This window comes from Lipotes vexillifer, unplaced genomic scaffold (assembly GCF_000442215.2).
Source record: "Lipotes vexillifer unplaced genomic scaffold, Lipotes_vexillifer_v1.1 scaffold1130, whole genome shotgun sequence".
Classification (NCBI taxonomy): domain Eukaryota; kingdom Metazoa; phylum Chordata; class Mammalia; order Artiodactyla; family Lipotidae; genus Lipotes; species Lipotes vexillifer.
The window spans coordinates 1-14,802 of record NW_006797877.1 but is presented as its reverse complement, the minus strand read 5'-3'; the positions used below and the strand labels follow the sequence as shown (position 1 = coordinate 14,802).

At 47.1% G+C, this 14,802-nt stretch overlaps 1 protein-coding gene across 1 annotated transcript in view; it reads right to left on the bottom strand.

The window, feature by feature from the left end:
* LOC103072817 (multidrug resistance-associated protein 4) overlaps window positions 1–14,437 on the bottom strand; it is a 133,988-nt gene extending 119,551 nt beyond the window's left edge. The window contains 3 exon segments of the mRNA XM_082931478.1: window positions 293–451; window positions 4,505–5,241; window positions 14,365–14,437. Of these exon segments, the coding sequence (XP_082787604.1) occupies window positions 293–451; window positions 4,505–5,241; window positions 14,365–14,437 (969 nt within the window).
* Between the last annotated feature and the right edge of the window lie 365 nt (window positions 14,438–14,802).

Sequence of the window (14,802 nt, the reverse complement as noted above, 5' to 3'; positions counted from 1 at the left end):
GCAGGAATGGCCGCATCGCCCACTTATTATTTTCATACCACTTAGGAGCTATTCAATGCAATTCAGCTGAACAAACCAAGTCCTGCGAACCATTACTGAACATAATCATATATAGGAAAACTCCCCCTTGCCCTGCAAATGCTGGACATAATTCAACAAGAAAAGCTACAGTGGTAGAGAAATACCACCCTCGCTGCCCACTCCCTGCCCCCCCAAGAACTGTGAATATGTGGCAGACAAAAGACTGCTGGCTGTCCTCCAAATCTGCTCTCGTTCTTCTGAGGTAACAAACCCCAGATTTCAGCTGGCACCTGGCAGCCTGGAAGGAGGCCCTCTCTCTCCAGCCCCCTGAGCAGATAGGTGTAGCCATGTGACTATATCCAGGCCGGTGGAAAGTGACAACGTCCAGGACCTTCATCCACCCCACGGCCTGGGCCTTGGAGGTAACCAGCTGGGTCAAGGCCACATGCAGAGGAGTAACAAGAGAGAAAGAGTCTGGGTCCCTAACACCCTGGAGGATCATACTAACCACGGAACTTATTATGGGGTGAACTGTATCCCCACAGAAAAGCTATGTTGAAGACCTAACCACAGTTACCTCAAAACGTGACTTTATTTGGAAATTGGGTCTTTGCAGATGTAATCCATTAAGGTGAGATCACACTGGAGTAGGGTGGGCCTGATACTGAGCAGGACCCTGCAGGGCTCCTGGGCTCAAAGGCCTTTCTGAGTCGCACATTTCTTTGATTACAGGAAATAGGCTTTGTTCAGCCTCCATGACCTTCCCTGAGTTCCAACAGGCAGGTTCAAGCTGTTGTTAATTAGGGAAGGGAGGGGATGGGAGACAAGGAGAAACAGTCAAGAGAAACAATAGTACAGCCTTGCGGGCAGGGTCCTGGTTCCCCATCCAGGGATACACAGAAAGATATCTTTGAGCTGTTTTGCAGATACTGAAACCCACACGAGGTGGGACAAGTTAATGGTTAAGCACATAGACCCCAGACCAGTTGGAACCAGAGGTCAATGATGTTGACTCCCACTTACCTCCCCACCAACCAATCAGAAGACTGTCCACCAACTGACCACGCCCTCTTTGAACCATTAATATAAAACTTCTCACTACCCCCTCCAGGTTGGGACACAGTTTTGAGGGCATTAGCCCACTGTGGCCCCCTTTGCCTGGCAATGGAATAAAGCTATTCTTTTCTACTTCAACCAAAACTCTGTCTCCGAGATTTAATTCCGTGTCGGGATACAGACGCCAGAGTCAGCTGCCGGCCCTGAATCCAATATCACTGGTGGCCTTATGAGAGATGCAGAGACAGACACACAGACAGAAAACCACCACACGACGACAGAGACAGAGGTTGGAGTGATGGCAGCTACAAGCCAAGGAACACCAAGGTGTGCCTGCAACCGCCAGAAGCTAACAGAGGCAAGGAAGGATTCCCCCATCGACTAAAAAAATATATTCACAATCTAAAAGTTGACTGTGATGTTTTATTCTGCAGTATTCTTAGGACTTCAAGCCCAGCAGGCAGCATCTCAAATAACTACGAGAAAACTGCTCCAAGGAGGCGAGGCGGAGCTAGGATACACAGGAGTTTTGTAACAAAGGGCAAGTAGTAGGAACAAAAGATTACTGTTAATTAAAGAAAACCAGATATCCCAAGTTAAGGAATTTAGTGCTTTTCTATGTATGGGAAGAGGGCTCACCGAAATCATTCCCTTGATATAAACCTCAGCTATCTGGGGCCAGTATCCTGTGTTTTCACATCCTGAGTTTCCTCAGGGCTCCCCACAGGGAGTGGCTGCAGTCTGATGGCTGCTAGATGGCAGGTATTCTTTCCCTTCCTGAGTTTCCTCAGGTCTCACCAGCTCATTCTGGAGCACTGCAATCGCTGATGAGTGTGACATCCTTGTTTACTGATATGGTAGGCAATATTCCATTTCTCACCCCTTGCAGGATTCAGAGAGATCTTGAACCTCCTGACACCTTGATTTCAGACTTCGAGCTTCCAGAACTATGAAACAATAAATTTCTGTGGTTTGGGCTTCCCTGGTGGCGCAGTGGTTGAGAGTCCGCCTGCCGATGCAGGGGACACAGGTTCGTGCCCCGGTTCAGGAAGATCCCACATGCCGCGGAGCGGCTGGGCCCGTGAGCCATGGCCGCTGAGCCATGGCCCTGAGCGTGTCCGGAGCCTGTGCTCCGTAACGGGAGAAGCCACAACAGTGAGAGGCCCGCGTACTGCAAAAGTAAATAAATAAAAAATAAATTAAAAAAAAAGAAACCGGGCTTTGGGCATAATCCCAGTTCTGTCATTTACAAGCTATGTGAGGATGGGTGAGCTATTTCACCTGTTACAAGAGACTGTTTCAGATAAGTCACGAATATTCCTCCCTCTTTTGACTCAATTCCCTCCCTTTTACCTCGACCCTCCTATATATATACAGTGCCTCAGCACAAACTGGGTTGAGAAGTTGATTTGAGAACTAAGTTCCTGCTTCTCCATTCTTTGGCCATTGAATAAAGCTTGTGCTGTTCCAGACTCATCATCAGTTTAATTATTGGCTGTGGGAATCCGAATGGAAAAACAACTGCCCCAGCCAAGATAAGGGTTCTTAGCCTGGGCTAGGACCCCGGCATGAGTCCAGGCGACCAATTCGGTGACAAGTACAGCAGTTACCTACACAAGGAACATAGGCTCCAGAACGAGACCGCCTGGTTTGGGATCCTGCACCACCACTCACTTGCTGTGTGATGGTAGGCAACTTACTCAACCTCTCTGCTTCAGTGCCTTCAGGTGTAAAATAAGAGGTAATAGCTCCTTTCCTTCCAGCAGGAAAACTGGAAATGGGTGCCTACCAAAATCAATGAGAAGTCTTCACCTTCCCATTTCCATCCACATACATTTTGAAAATGCACAAACAGAAGGTGTTTGGAGAGTTCCATGCCCTGCCTGAAGTTAAGGAGACATGTGTCTACTTTGTTACTATTTACATTCACTACACCCATACACCTTTTCCTAGGCCCCTCTTGCCTTAAGGGCCATCAAATAGCCAAGAGACGTAGCTACACACACTGAATACACCACAGTCAAAATAAGCATAGGAGCTCCCATCCCCTGGGGATCCCCTAGACCATCCCATAGAAAAAGAAAATATCAGAATTTGCGGGAAAGATGAATGGGTTAAGGTCAAGAAACAAAAGATCTAATAATCACCCAAGTGTGATTAAAGCCCCAAGGTTCGGACTTCCCTGGTGGCGTAGTGGTTAAGAATCTGCCTGCCAACGCAGAGGACACGGGCTCGAGCCCTGGTCTGGGAAGATCCCACATGCCGCGGAGCAACTAAGCCCGTGCGCCACAACTACTGAGCCTGTGCCCTAGAGCCCACATGCTGCAACTACTGAGCCCAAGTGCTGCAACTACTGAAGCCCACGTGCCTAGAGCCTGTGCTCCGCAACAAGAGAAGCCAGAACAAAGAGTAGCCCCCGCTCGCCGCAACTAGAGAGAAAAGCCCGTGCACAGCAATGAAGACCTAACACAGCCAAAAAAAAAAAAAAAAAAAAAAATCTGCCTTCCAATGCACGGGACGCGGGTTCGATCCCTGGTCGCGGAACTAAGATCCCACATGCCACGAGACAACTAAGCCTGTGCATTGCAACTACTGAGCCCACACGCTCTGGAGCCCACAAACCACAACTAGAGAGAAGCCCACGCGTTGCAACGGAAGATCCCGTTTGCCACAACTAAGACCCAATGCAAGCAAATAACCAAAAAAAAAAAAAAAGGTCCAAGTTTCAGGCCCATCTTGTTAGTAGTCCCAGCTACTAGATGGAAAACTTCAGTTAAGAGCTTCACCTCTCTGAGCCATTTTTTATCTGCGTGTTTCCTCCCAGTTCAAGGAAACTTCAGTGGTTTCAGGACCAAATGATTCCTGGGCAGACCACCTGCGTCAAGACCATACACTGCCTCTCTAAAGGCTAGTGATCTGGATAAGACCCCACAGGCTCCAGGGACCCCATCCCCTGAGTGGTCCTCAAAGGTGGAAGTGGAAATATTCGAAATAGGGAAAGGGGCTGGTCAAATACACACTCCAGTAGTGGCTGTGTGTCCCAATCAAAACGTTTTCAAGAATAAAATAAATATTAAATAAAAAATAAGTGTTTTTTAATCCTTAAATAAAAAATAAGTGTTCTTCACCAACACGAAATTTTCTATGATTAGGTACCAGGACATACAGTGAAAGACACACACGGAGAGAGGGAGGCAGAGAGAGACGTGGTCATAGACACAAGGACAGAGGGAGCCGGGTGCAGTTGGAACGCACTGTCACATAAGATACATGGGAAGAGGTGGTGATATTACTGGAAGCCGGCAGCGGTCCTGGGCGCTAACTAGATACAGGAGGTTGTTAATAAGCTGATTGCTTTGGGGTAAAAAGGCTACAGCTTTAGTTCAAAACTGCGAATTCCTGAGCGGCGTGGGGGAAGCCAGCTAACGGTGGAGTGCGGGGACTGCAGTCCCTCCTCCCGCTGGGTGGTGACGCCCCCGGGGCAGCCTCGAGTCTCAGCCTCCCCGCCTCCTGCTCTCTGGCATTGCAGGCTGGCGGGGCGACTAGCGGCAAGGGGGGAAGACCCTGTGCCCCAGCCACCAGGTCGCCGGGTCTCCCTCCCCAGGCCTGCTCCCGCCCGCCCCGCGCGCCCGGGCGCAGAGGGGAACACGCCGCCGGCGTGCGGAGGCTCCAGCGGCGGCGGAAAACGCTCCCTCTGCCCAGCACTCTGCCCCATAAAGGGCGCCGGCGGCGTCCGGCCGGGGCCCGCGTTGGCGGGATGTCGCAGCTCAGGTGGGGCGCTCACCAGAAGAACAGGCGGGAGCAGAGGTTCGCGTCCTGCAGCAGGCTGGGCGGCACCTCCGGGTACGCCGACAGCATCTTGCCGGCGCTGGCGGGGAGTCTGGAGCCCCGGGCGCCTCCGCTCCGTAGGAACTTGGAGCTGAGCACCGGCGGCCGCTCCAGCCCCGTCTACCCCCAGCCACGCCGCCTTCCGGGAACGCCTAGGGTCGGGGGCGGGGAGGGGAGGAGCGCCCTCTACGCGCAGCTGTCTGAGGCCTGGGAGGCGAGGCCAGCGCGCCGGGTGCGCGGCTGCCGGACGAAGGGGAACCGAGCAGACGCTGCCAGGAGCCACAGGCAGGTGTGAGGCAAGGCCGCAGGCGCAATTGATGGAGGCGGGTATGCGGGCTGCACAGCACACAGGGTCCAGCGCGCAGGCACCCACTTACTAGTACCTGGCAGCAAACTCTGCCAAAAGTGCTTGCTCTGCGCCCACGCACCCACCCAGAAGGTGGAGGGAGGAGGCTCAGGCTCTGCCCGCCTTTGCTGCTCAAAAATGTCCCCTGGGGGCTTCCCTGGTGGCGCAGTGGTTGAGAGTCCGCCTGCCGATGCAGGGGACACGGGTTCGTGCCCAGGTCCGGGAAGATCCCACATGCCGCGGAGCGGCTGGGCCCGTGAGCCATGGCCGCTGGGCTTGCGCGTCCGGAGCCTGTGCTCCGCAACGGGAGGGACCACAACAGTGAGAGGCCCGCGTACCGCAAAAAAAAAGTCCCCTGGGGGACTTCCCTGGTGGCACCAGTGGTTAAGAATCCTCCTGCCAATGCAAGAGATGCGGGATCGAACCCTGGTCTGGGAAGATCCCACATGCCGCGGAACAACTAAGCCTGTGCGCCACAGCTACTGAGCCTGCGCTCTAGAGCCCACGAGCCACAACTACTGAGCCCACGTGCCACAACTACTGAAGCCCGCATGCCCAGAGCCCGTGCTTCGCAACGAGAAGCCACCACAATGGGAAGCCAGCGCACCGCAACGAAGAGCAACCCTGGCTCGCCGCAACTAGAGAAAGCCCGCGCGCAGCAATGAAGACCCAATGCAGCCAAAAATAAATTTAAAAAATTTTTTAAAAACTGCTGTAACTATAAAGACAGTAACAAGTGTTGGAGGGTATGTAGAGAAATTAGGATCCTCATACATTGCTGGCGGGAATGTAAGACGGTACAGCTGCAAAGTTACCATATAACCCAGCAATTCTACTCCTAGTTATCCACACAAGATAAATGAAAACATATGGCCACGTGAAAACCTAGATACGAATGTCATAGCAGCACTATTCATAAAAGCCAAAAAGTGTGTTGGGGGCAGGGGGAACCAAGTGTACATCAACTGATGACTGGATAAATAAAATGTGGTATTCCTTGCAATGGAATAGTATTTGGCAAGATAGATACACTGACACATTCTACAACATGGATGAACATTGAAAATATTATGCTGAGTTAATGAGGCCAGCCACTGACTCTAGTCAGGATGATGAGACAGCATCTAAGGAGAGATTCAATCTTGTTGGACTTGATGATTCATTCCCAAACAAACCTCAGGGACACACGATGCAAATTTGCAACTGTGCAAACTATAAATTATTAAATGATCTACAGTATCTCTGTCAAATAGTCAAAGCATCAAGTGTTAAATCTGCAGTATGTTTAAGAGCAATACCAAAATGTGGTTTAGCTAAGACAGTTCTGGTCCTCAAGCATTTTCTACCAAGACGCATAGGACGAATGGCATTCACAATTTAAACATACTTCAGTGGGTATCCACAGTTCTGAATATGGTGACCACTTCTGTCACTTCACCTTATAGTAATGTATCCACCTCTGTAACCTCAGGAGTCAGCACCCAACTCAAATCTAGCCAATCATAATATGCCATGTCCCTATCAAAAGGGTATGGCCCAGGGCTTCCCTGGTGGAGCAGTGGTTGAGAGTCCGCCTGCCGATGCAGGGGACGCGGGTTCCTGCCCCGGTCCGGGAAGATCCCACATGCCGCAGAGAGGCTGGGCCCGTGAGCCATGGCCGCTGAGCCTGCACGTCCAGAGCCTGTGCTCCACAACGGGAGAGGCCACAGCAGTGAGAGGCCTGCGTACTGCAAAAAAAAAAAAAAAAAGTCATTATAGACACATATATGTAAAAATTTATTTATGTACACATGTTTATCAGAGCAGTGCTTATTATAATATAATAGACTTTATAAACATTTTAAATTCAGCAATAGCAGAATGATTAAATAAGTCATTTTTAAACAAGTGTTTTTTGAACATCCACCATACATCAGACACCCTTCGAAGAACTGGGGATCAATGGTAAAAAAGGCATGTAAGTTTTATCTCCTCAAGAGGAAATAAAAGAGAGTAGTTGGGGCTTCCCTGGTGGCGCCGTGGTTGAGAGTTCTCCTGCCAATGCAGGGGACACGGGTTCGTGCCCCAGTCTGGGAGGATCCCACATGCTGCGGAGCGGCTGGGCCCGTGGGCCATGGCCGCTGAGCCTGTGCGTCCGGAGCCTGTGCTCCATGGCGGGAGAGGCCACAGCAGTGAGAGGCCCGCGTACCGCAAAAAAAAAAAAAAAAAAAAAAAAGAGAGTAGTTGGAGATGGCCAGCAAACCCTGATTTAAATTGGGCAGTCAAGAAACTTGAGCTGAAATGGGAAACCAAGAAGGAGCCAGCCTTGTCCAAATCTGGGAGAAAAAAAGATCCCCAAAAAGTGAAAACAAAAAAATCTATGGCATTGGATAAGATAACTTGGGTGAGTGTAGATTTTTTTTAAAGGGAAGAGAGACCTGTTGCATCTGGAAGAGAGGGGAGGACACTAGGCAAACTGCCACCCCTGAGACTGGGGAGGCTCCCCCAGTGAATAGAGGAAATGGAGGCTTCCCAGAGCAAAACCACCAGGGGGACCTGTGCCTGGGGAGAAAAATCAGAACTATAATTGACAATTGCTGGAGGCTCAGTGTGACAATCTGTTAGAAACTACAGGAGGACCCAGTCATGCGAGCACTCACAACACGGTGAGATTTTCCTCCAGAAGCTCCACCAGGATCCTACAGAAAGTACCAGAGAAAAATCCCTCAGCCTTCCTGCTGGGGGAGGGGAAAGTAGCCAATTTGAAATAGACCAGAAGACTCCAAGGCTTGCCCTTGGGGGAAACTAGTTAACCAGAGTCTAACCTGCTGGGGTGTTAACTGAGCCTAACTGACCTGGGGGAAGAGAAATACCCAGCCCCAGCTGTCTCTAGCCATCCTGTCCCACATAAGGGAAGCCGTGGGGGGAGAAAAAAATGAGAAACACTTGTGAAGTTCATGGTCCAGAGGCAGAAGCTCACTGGGGGATTGAGACTTAATCGTGGGAACTGCCTGCCCTCACACCTCACCACCTCATTACTAAGGTCTTGTTACCGCAGTTCCTTTAACCCAGGACATTGTGGCTGCGTATCGAAAAAAAGTTACAAGGCACACCAAAAGCCAAAAAATAATTTTTTTTTGAAGAGACAGAGCATGCGTCAGAACCAGATGTGGCAGGGATGTTGGAATTATCAGACCAGGAATTTAAACGCAACTATGATTAATACACCAAGGGCTCTAATGGATAAAGTAGACAGCGTGCAAAAACAGATGAGCAGTGTAAGCAGAGAGATGGAAATCCTTAGAAAGAACCAAAAAGAAACGCTAGAGATAAAAAACACTGTAACCGAAATGAAGAATGCCTCTGATGGGATTATTAGCAGACTGGCCACAGCTGAGGGAGGAGTTGCTGAGCTAGAGGATATATCAACAGAATCCACAAAAACCAAAAAGCAAAGAGAACGAAGGCTAGAAAAACCAGAATATCCAGGGACTGAGGAACAAATACAAAAGATTCCACATCTGCTTAATGAGAATTCCAGAAGGAGAAGAAAGAGAGAAAGGGATAAAAGAAATGTTTAAAACAATAATGACTGAAAATTTCCCCCAATTAATGTCAAACACCAAACCACAGGTCCAGGAAGCTCAGAGAACACCAAGCAGAATTAATGTCAAAAAACCCCACCAACTCCTACAACTAGGTATACTATGTTCAAATTAAAGAAAAACACTTTGGCTATAGAGGAATAAAGATAAGAATTACATCCAAGTTCTCTGCAGAAATCATGCAAACCAGAAGAGAGTGGAGTGAAAAATGTTAAGTGTTGAGAGAAAAGAAATCACCAACCTAGAATTCTGTACCTTGTGAAATGAGCTTCCAAAACTGAAGGAGAGATACTTTTTTCAGACAAACAAAAATTGAGGGACTTTGTTGCCGGTGGATTTGCTTTGCAAAAAATGTTAAAAGCAGTTCTTCATTGAGAAGGAAAATAATGTCAGAAACAAAGACCTACATAAAGTAAGGAAGAGCATCAAAGGACGAAGGGAATAGTTCTGCAAGAGGAACAGATAAAACGGTATTGAAAGCTTTGAACAGTGGCCAGAATGGAAGAACTTACAAAAGCTGTATCCTGAGAGTGCAGTGACGAAAGCAATTGAGAAGTTGTGAGGATTTCAGCAAAGAGGCTATTAGACTCTGCCTGCCATTCCCATTCCTTCACTTATCTTTCATGGCAACCACATGTTGTATGTCACCTCACCTGTGGACTGAGGATGAGCCAGCTCCTTGACTTGTGCATTGAACCATGTTTACTGCACTGATGGTTAATTCCTTTTATTGACTCAACTGTAGGTTCTTTCTGGATTCCTAACATTTGACTATGCCTGAGTTTTGGTAGCTAAGGATATTATTCTTTTTTTACTTTGCAGTGGGTTTTGCTGGATTCTGCCTGGTGATGGCATTTTACTACTGACCACTGTCTACTACACAGAGGAACCAAGATAAGGTGGTAGCTTTTTCACTGCCTGCAGTGGGTTTCTTTGGATTTTGTGTGGTGACAGTATTTTACTACGGACCACAGTCTACCGACGGAGGACCCACAATAAGGTGGCAGCTTTGGATAAGAAGCAATTGGGAAAGAGCAGCTGGCCTTTGACCCAAATCTAGTAGTTTTGGTCAGAAAGCCTGAGGTGCCAGCTCTTCAAAATGAGCTCATCTGTAAGGATACATTTAACGCCATGTCATGTGTCCATGCAAAGTTCAGAATCAAACTATGTAGTATAGCTTGCCTGTATCCTGTCAGAGATGCCACTCTCTCTAAATTGAGACCAAAGTTTCCACACCTTTCACCAACTAGTGTGTATATATGTGTCATTTATCATTTTTCAATAGTCAGTCAACTTAAGTCTTTACTCATTAATCAAAATTGCCAGGCAGGCTATTTCTAGCACACATCTGTGTGTCCTATAGGACTGCAACCTTTACTCTGATGCCCTCAGACCACTTTTCTTATTTCAAATTTAGACTTGCATCCAGCAACTGACTATCAAGCATTGCCATCCATCTCTGCCTATCAGTCAACTGGTTCAGTTTCCATAAAACAACCACGTCTGTATTATAATGGCACTTGTTTGTAGGTCCATTTTGGTGTTTTATTACATTTTCCTGCATTCTTTAAAATAAATGAATAGAAGATGGAAAAATTAATATGCTAATAGTAATAATGCAATTACTGCAAAGACGGAGAGAGTCTGAAGTAGAACAAAGGAGGCACCTCTTCAGTCTGGTTTGGATGCATATTGGAAGTAAACTCATTGATTATATGCTTCATTTTGAAGGAAACGAATTTTTTTGAATCTGTGGAAGCTTTATTCGTAACTGCAAAAACCTGGAAGTAACCAAAACGTCCTTCAGTAGCTGAATGGATAAGTAAACTGGTTCAATCCAGACAGTGGAGTATTATTCAGCACGAAAAAGAAATGAGCTACCAAGACATGAAACAACATGAAGGAAACAAATGCTTATAACTAAGTGAAAGAAGCCAGTCTGAAAAGGCTACACATACTTTATGATATACGACAGAAAGGCAAAACTATGGAGTCAATAAAAAGATCAGTGGCTGCCAGAGGGTGGAGGTGGGAGTGAGGGATGAACTGGTGGAGCACAGAGGATTTTAGGGCAATGAAAATACTCTGTATGATACCATAATGATGGAAATGTCATTATATATTTGTCCAAAACCATAGAATGCACAACACCAAGAGTGAACCCTAATGTAAGCTATGGACTCCGGGGGACTTTCCCTGGTGATCCAGTGGTAAAGAATCCACCATGCAATGCAGGGGACGAGGGTTCGATCACTGGTTGGGGAACTAAGATCCCGCATGCCGTGGGGCAACTAAGCCCGCACGCCACTACTACTGAGCTCGCGCGCCTCAACGAAAGAGTCCATGTGCCGCAAACTACAGGGCCCATGCACCCTTGAGTCCACGTGCCATAACTAGAGAGAAGCCCGCATGCCACAACAAGAACGCACGCACCGCAAGGAAAGATCCCACGTGCCGCAACTAAGACCTGATGCAGCCAATAAATAAATAAAATATATTTTTTAAAAACCTATGGATTTCAGGTGACTATGATGTGTCAGTGTACATTCATCAATTGTAGCAAAAGTATCACTCTGGTGGAGGATTGTTGGTAGTGGGGAGGCTATGGAGTGCGAGGACAGGGAAGATATGGGAAATTGTACTTGCCACTACAAAAAAAAAAGAGAGAAAAAAGAAAAATCTATGAAATACTAATAAGATAGCGATGAAGATTATATATCCAAAAGGTGAAGTGTTATAAGAGAGGACATAAAGAGATTTTTTTTAAGTTAGAGACTGAGATTCATATTAATAACTTGTCCCATGGATCCCTTAGAGAATTTCACAGGCTTATACATCATCCGATAGAGATACAGCTTTCTCCAACTCAATCAGGAAAATTAGAAGGCCAGTCTTAGCCTATCTCCTGTCAATTTTTAAAAAGTAATGTATATCACACTACCAAAGTGATCACCATTAACCTCCTTTCCATCCCTTGCAAATTACCATCAGCAGGTTCATTTTTTCTTCATTAAACTTTTTTTCTGTTTATTAAATGGGATTCAGTTAAACTAAGAGAAATAGAATTTGAGGTAAGAAATACATTTATAAAATTAATTTGCATTGCATTATATTAATGTTAAATCTCTGTTTTGGATAATCATAGGTAGGTATATGACATTCAGGGGTTAAAGAGCTGAAATGCTCTTCCCGAATATAAAGAACTCTAGAATTCTTTTTTGTTTTCTGAAAAGGGATTTCCCTTCACTCCATCTAGACAGTCTATTTTCAACTGCACTCTCAGGAAACTATGGGTATAAAATTAGCAAATTGAATCTAAATGAAACATATGTTTCCTACCCTCACAGAGCTTACAACTTATATTGTGTGTGCAATTCCCATCCTTAGGGTCACACCTTTGAGTGAAGGCTTCTACTGTAATATGAACAACGAAATGAAGTCCACTATGTTTCAGTATTAAAACAAAAAATACTGACTTTTTTGATGGGCATTTTTCTAAAATGTGTTGCTGATATCCCTCCATTCTTAGAGTATGCAGAATATGATGACAAACATTATTAATTATTTGGTATCATTATCAGCAAGTAGTATTGTGCCATTTGGTACAATACCCTTAGGGCCTAATGAAACACAGGTGTAGGGGTTTATGGATTTACTTACATACATTTAATGGCAACCATTTATCTTTTAAAACTTTCATGTCCGTTTTTTATATATTTTTCTTCTCTTTCCTTTTCTAATAATATTTTACTTTTTACTATTTTTAAATTGGCTTGTTAAGTAAGATTTAATAGGCTTTAAAGTAAGGATCTGAGGGTCTCTGCTAGGAATAATAATGATGAGTTTGGACACATAATTTTGGCAACTTAGATGCCTCTTGGTCTCAGTTGTCTTCTGTGAGACTGAAATTGCCCGAAGAATGACAGCTGGAGAAGTGAATCTTATCAGAAGGTGTTTTGGCTTGCTAATGGCTTTATAAGTGTTCCTAAATGATTAGTAAATTTCCCTTCTTCTTTTAATATGAAATATTTCAAGAATGCTAAAAATATGCCCTATTTTATTTTTCAAATGTACATATATCCAAAACAGATTATATAAAGTGTTGAGGGCTTCCGTGGTGGCGCAGTGGTTGGGAGTCTGCCTGCCGATGCAGGGGACGAGGGTTCGCGTTCAGTCCGGGAAGATCCCACGTGCCGCAGAGCAGCTGGGCCCGTGAGCCATGGCCGCTGAGCCTGCGCGTCCGGACACTGTGCTCTGCAACGGGAGAGGCCACAGCAGTGAGGGGCCCACGTGTTGGCATTTTCCTAGAGTTATTTACGAATTTTCATCAAAGAAATAAGATGTATAGGAACAAACCAAAAAGAGAGAGAGGGACAGAGAAACCAAAGATGGAGCCCTGAAGCCCATTTACAGGTAGAGACCCACCCAAGGAGACTGAGGTGGGAGAAAATGTGCAGTCACAGAAGTGCAGGAAAAGCTGGAACCTATGCTTCTGAAGACAGAAGAGTAAATTTGATTTGGCAAAGTGGAGATTTTTGACTTAGAAAAAGCAGTATTCTAAAGACAGAGAGAGAGAGACAGAAACCCTATAAAACTGTGTTGAGCAGAAAACAGTGTGTGAAGGTGTGGAGACAGTGGTTATAACAACTCCTGTGAGAAATTTTGCTGTGAGGAGGAACAGAAAAGAAGTAGAAAAAGAAATAATTGCAGGAGTACAACCCTTGAGAAGGCACTCCTCCACACTGTAGACTGTTCTATAGCCAGTGTTTAATAACATGGGTGAGAGTTGCCAGTGCCTGCCCATAAGCCCTGGCCCCTTCCATTTCACACCGGCCTGACATCCTGCAACTCTGTCCTTCAGAATGTGACTTTGAGGTGTTGCAGATGTAATTAAGGTGAGGTCATTAGGGCGGGTCCTAATCCAGCTTGTATGATTGGTGTCCTTATGAAAAGGGGACGTTTGGACACAGGGAGAACACCCGCGGAAGATGCAGGCAGACATGGCGGTGCGGTGTCTCCAAGCCAAGGAACACCAGAGATTGTCAACACATCACCAGAAACGAGGAGAGAGGCAGGGAACAGACTGTCCTCACAGCCCCCAGAGGGAGCCACCCCTTCCCACACCTTGATTTTGGACTTCTGGCCTCCAGAACTGTGAGAGAATGAATTTCTGTTGTTTAAGCCGCCCAAGTTTAAACCTGCCTCGTGTGCTCCAGAGAACAGCCTCCAGACAGGTCTGTCCCACCCTTATGCCACCTCCATCTTTATCCCCTCTACCACCAGAACGATCCTCCCAAAAGGCAAATCCCATCAGGGTTCACCCCCCTCAGGACGCTTTACCAGTCTTTGATGCAGTCCTCCTCCATCCCCATGCCTGGTCATTTTCTGTGAGCGCTCTCTCCCCTCGCCCCCGCCCAGTTCCACTGAGACACAGACCACTGCCCGTGGGCCTCCTGCCCTTTCTGTGCGTGTGGCTCGTTCTTCCTGGTCTCACATTCACTCCCTACCCTGCAGGAAGCCCAGGCTAACCTGCCTTCAGCTCCCCCAGACGGATGGGGCCATTCCTCTTCTCTGTGCCCATCACAGCCTCTTCTAACTCCATTAGAGCCTGGTTTTATTGCGTTGCGTTACTTCCTTTTTTTTTTTTGCTGTACGCGGGCCTCTCACTGTTGTGGCCTCTCCCGTCGCGGAGCACAGGCTCCGGACGCGCAGGCTCAGCGGCCATGGCTCACGGGCCCAGCCGCTCCGCGGCAGGTGGGATCTTCCCGGACCGGGGCACGAACCCGTGTCCCCTGCATCGGCAGGCGGACTCTCAACCACTGCGCCACCAGGGAAGCCCCTTTTTTGTTTATTTTTGACAAAATGTATTTAATTTAAGAGTGAGGATGAGAAACTCGGTGCCACGACTACACCGTGGGGCCTGACTGCACCGACCATGGCGCTTAGCATCCAGGGCTCCCTGGCCAT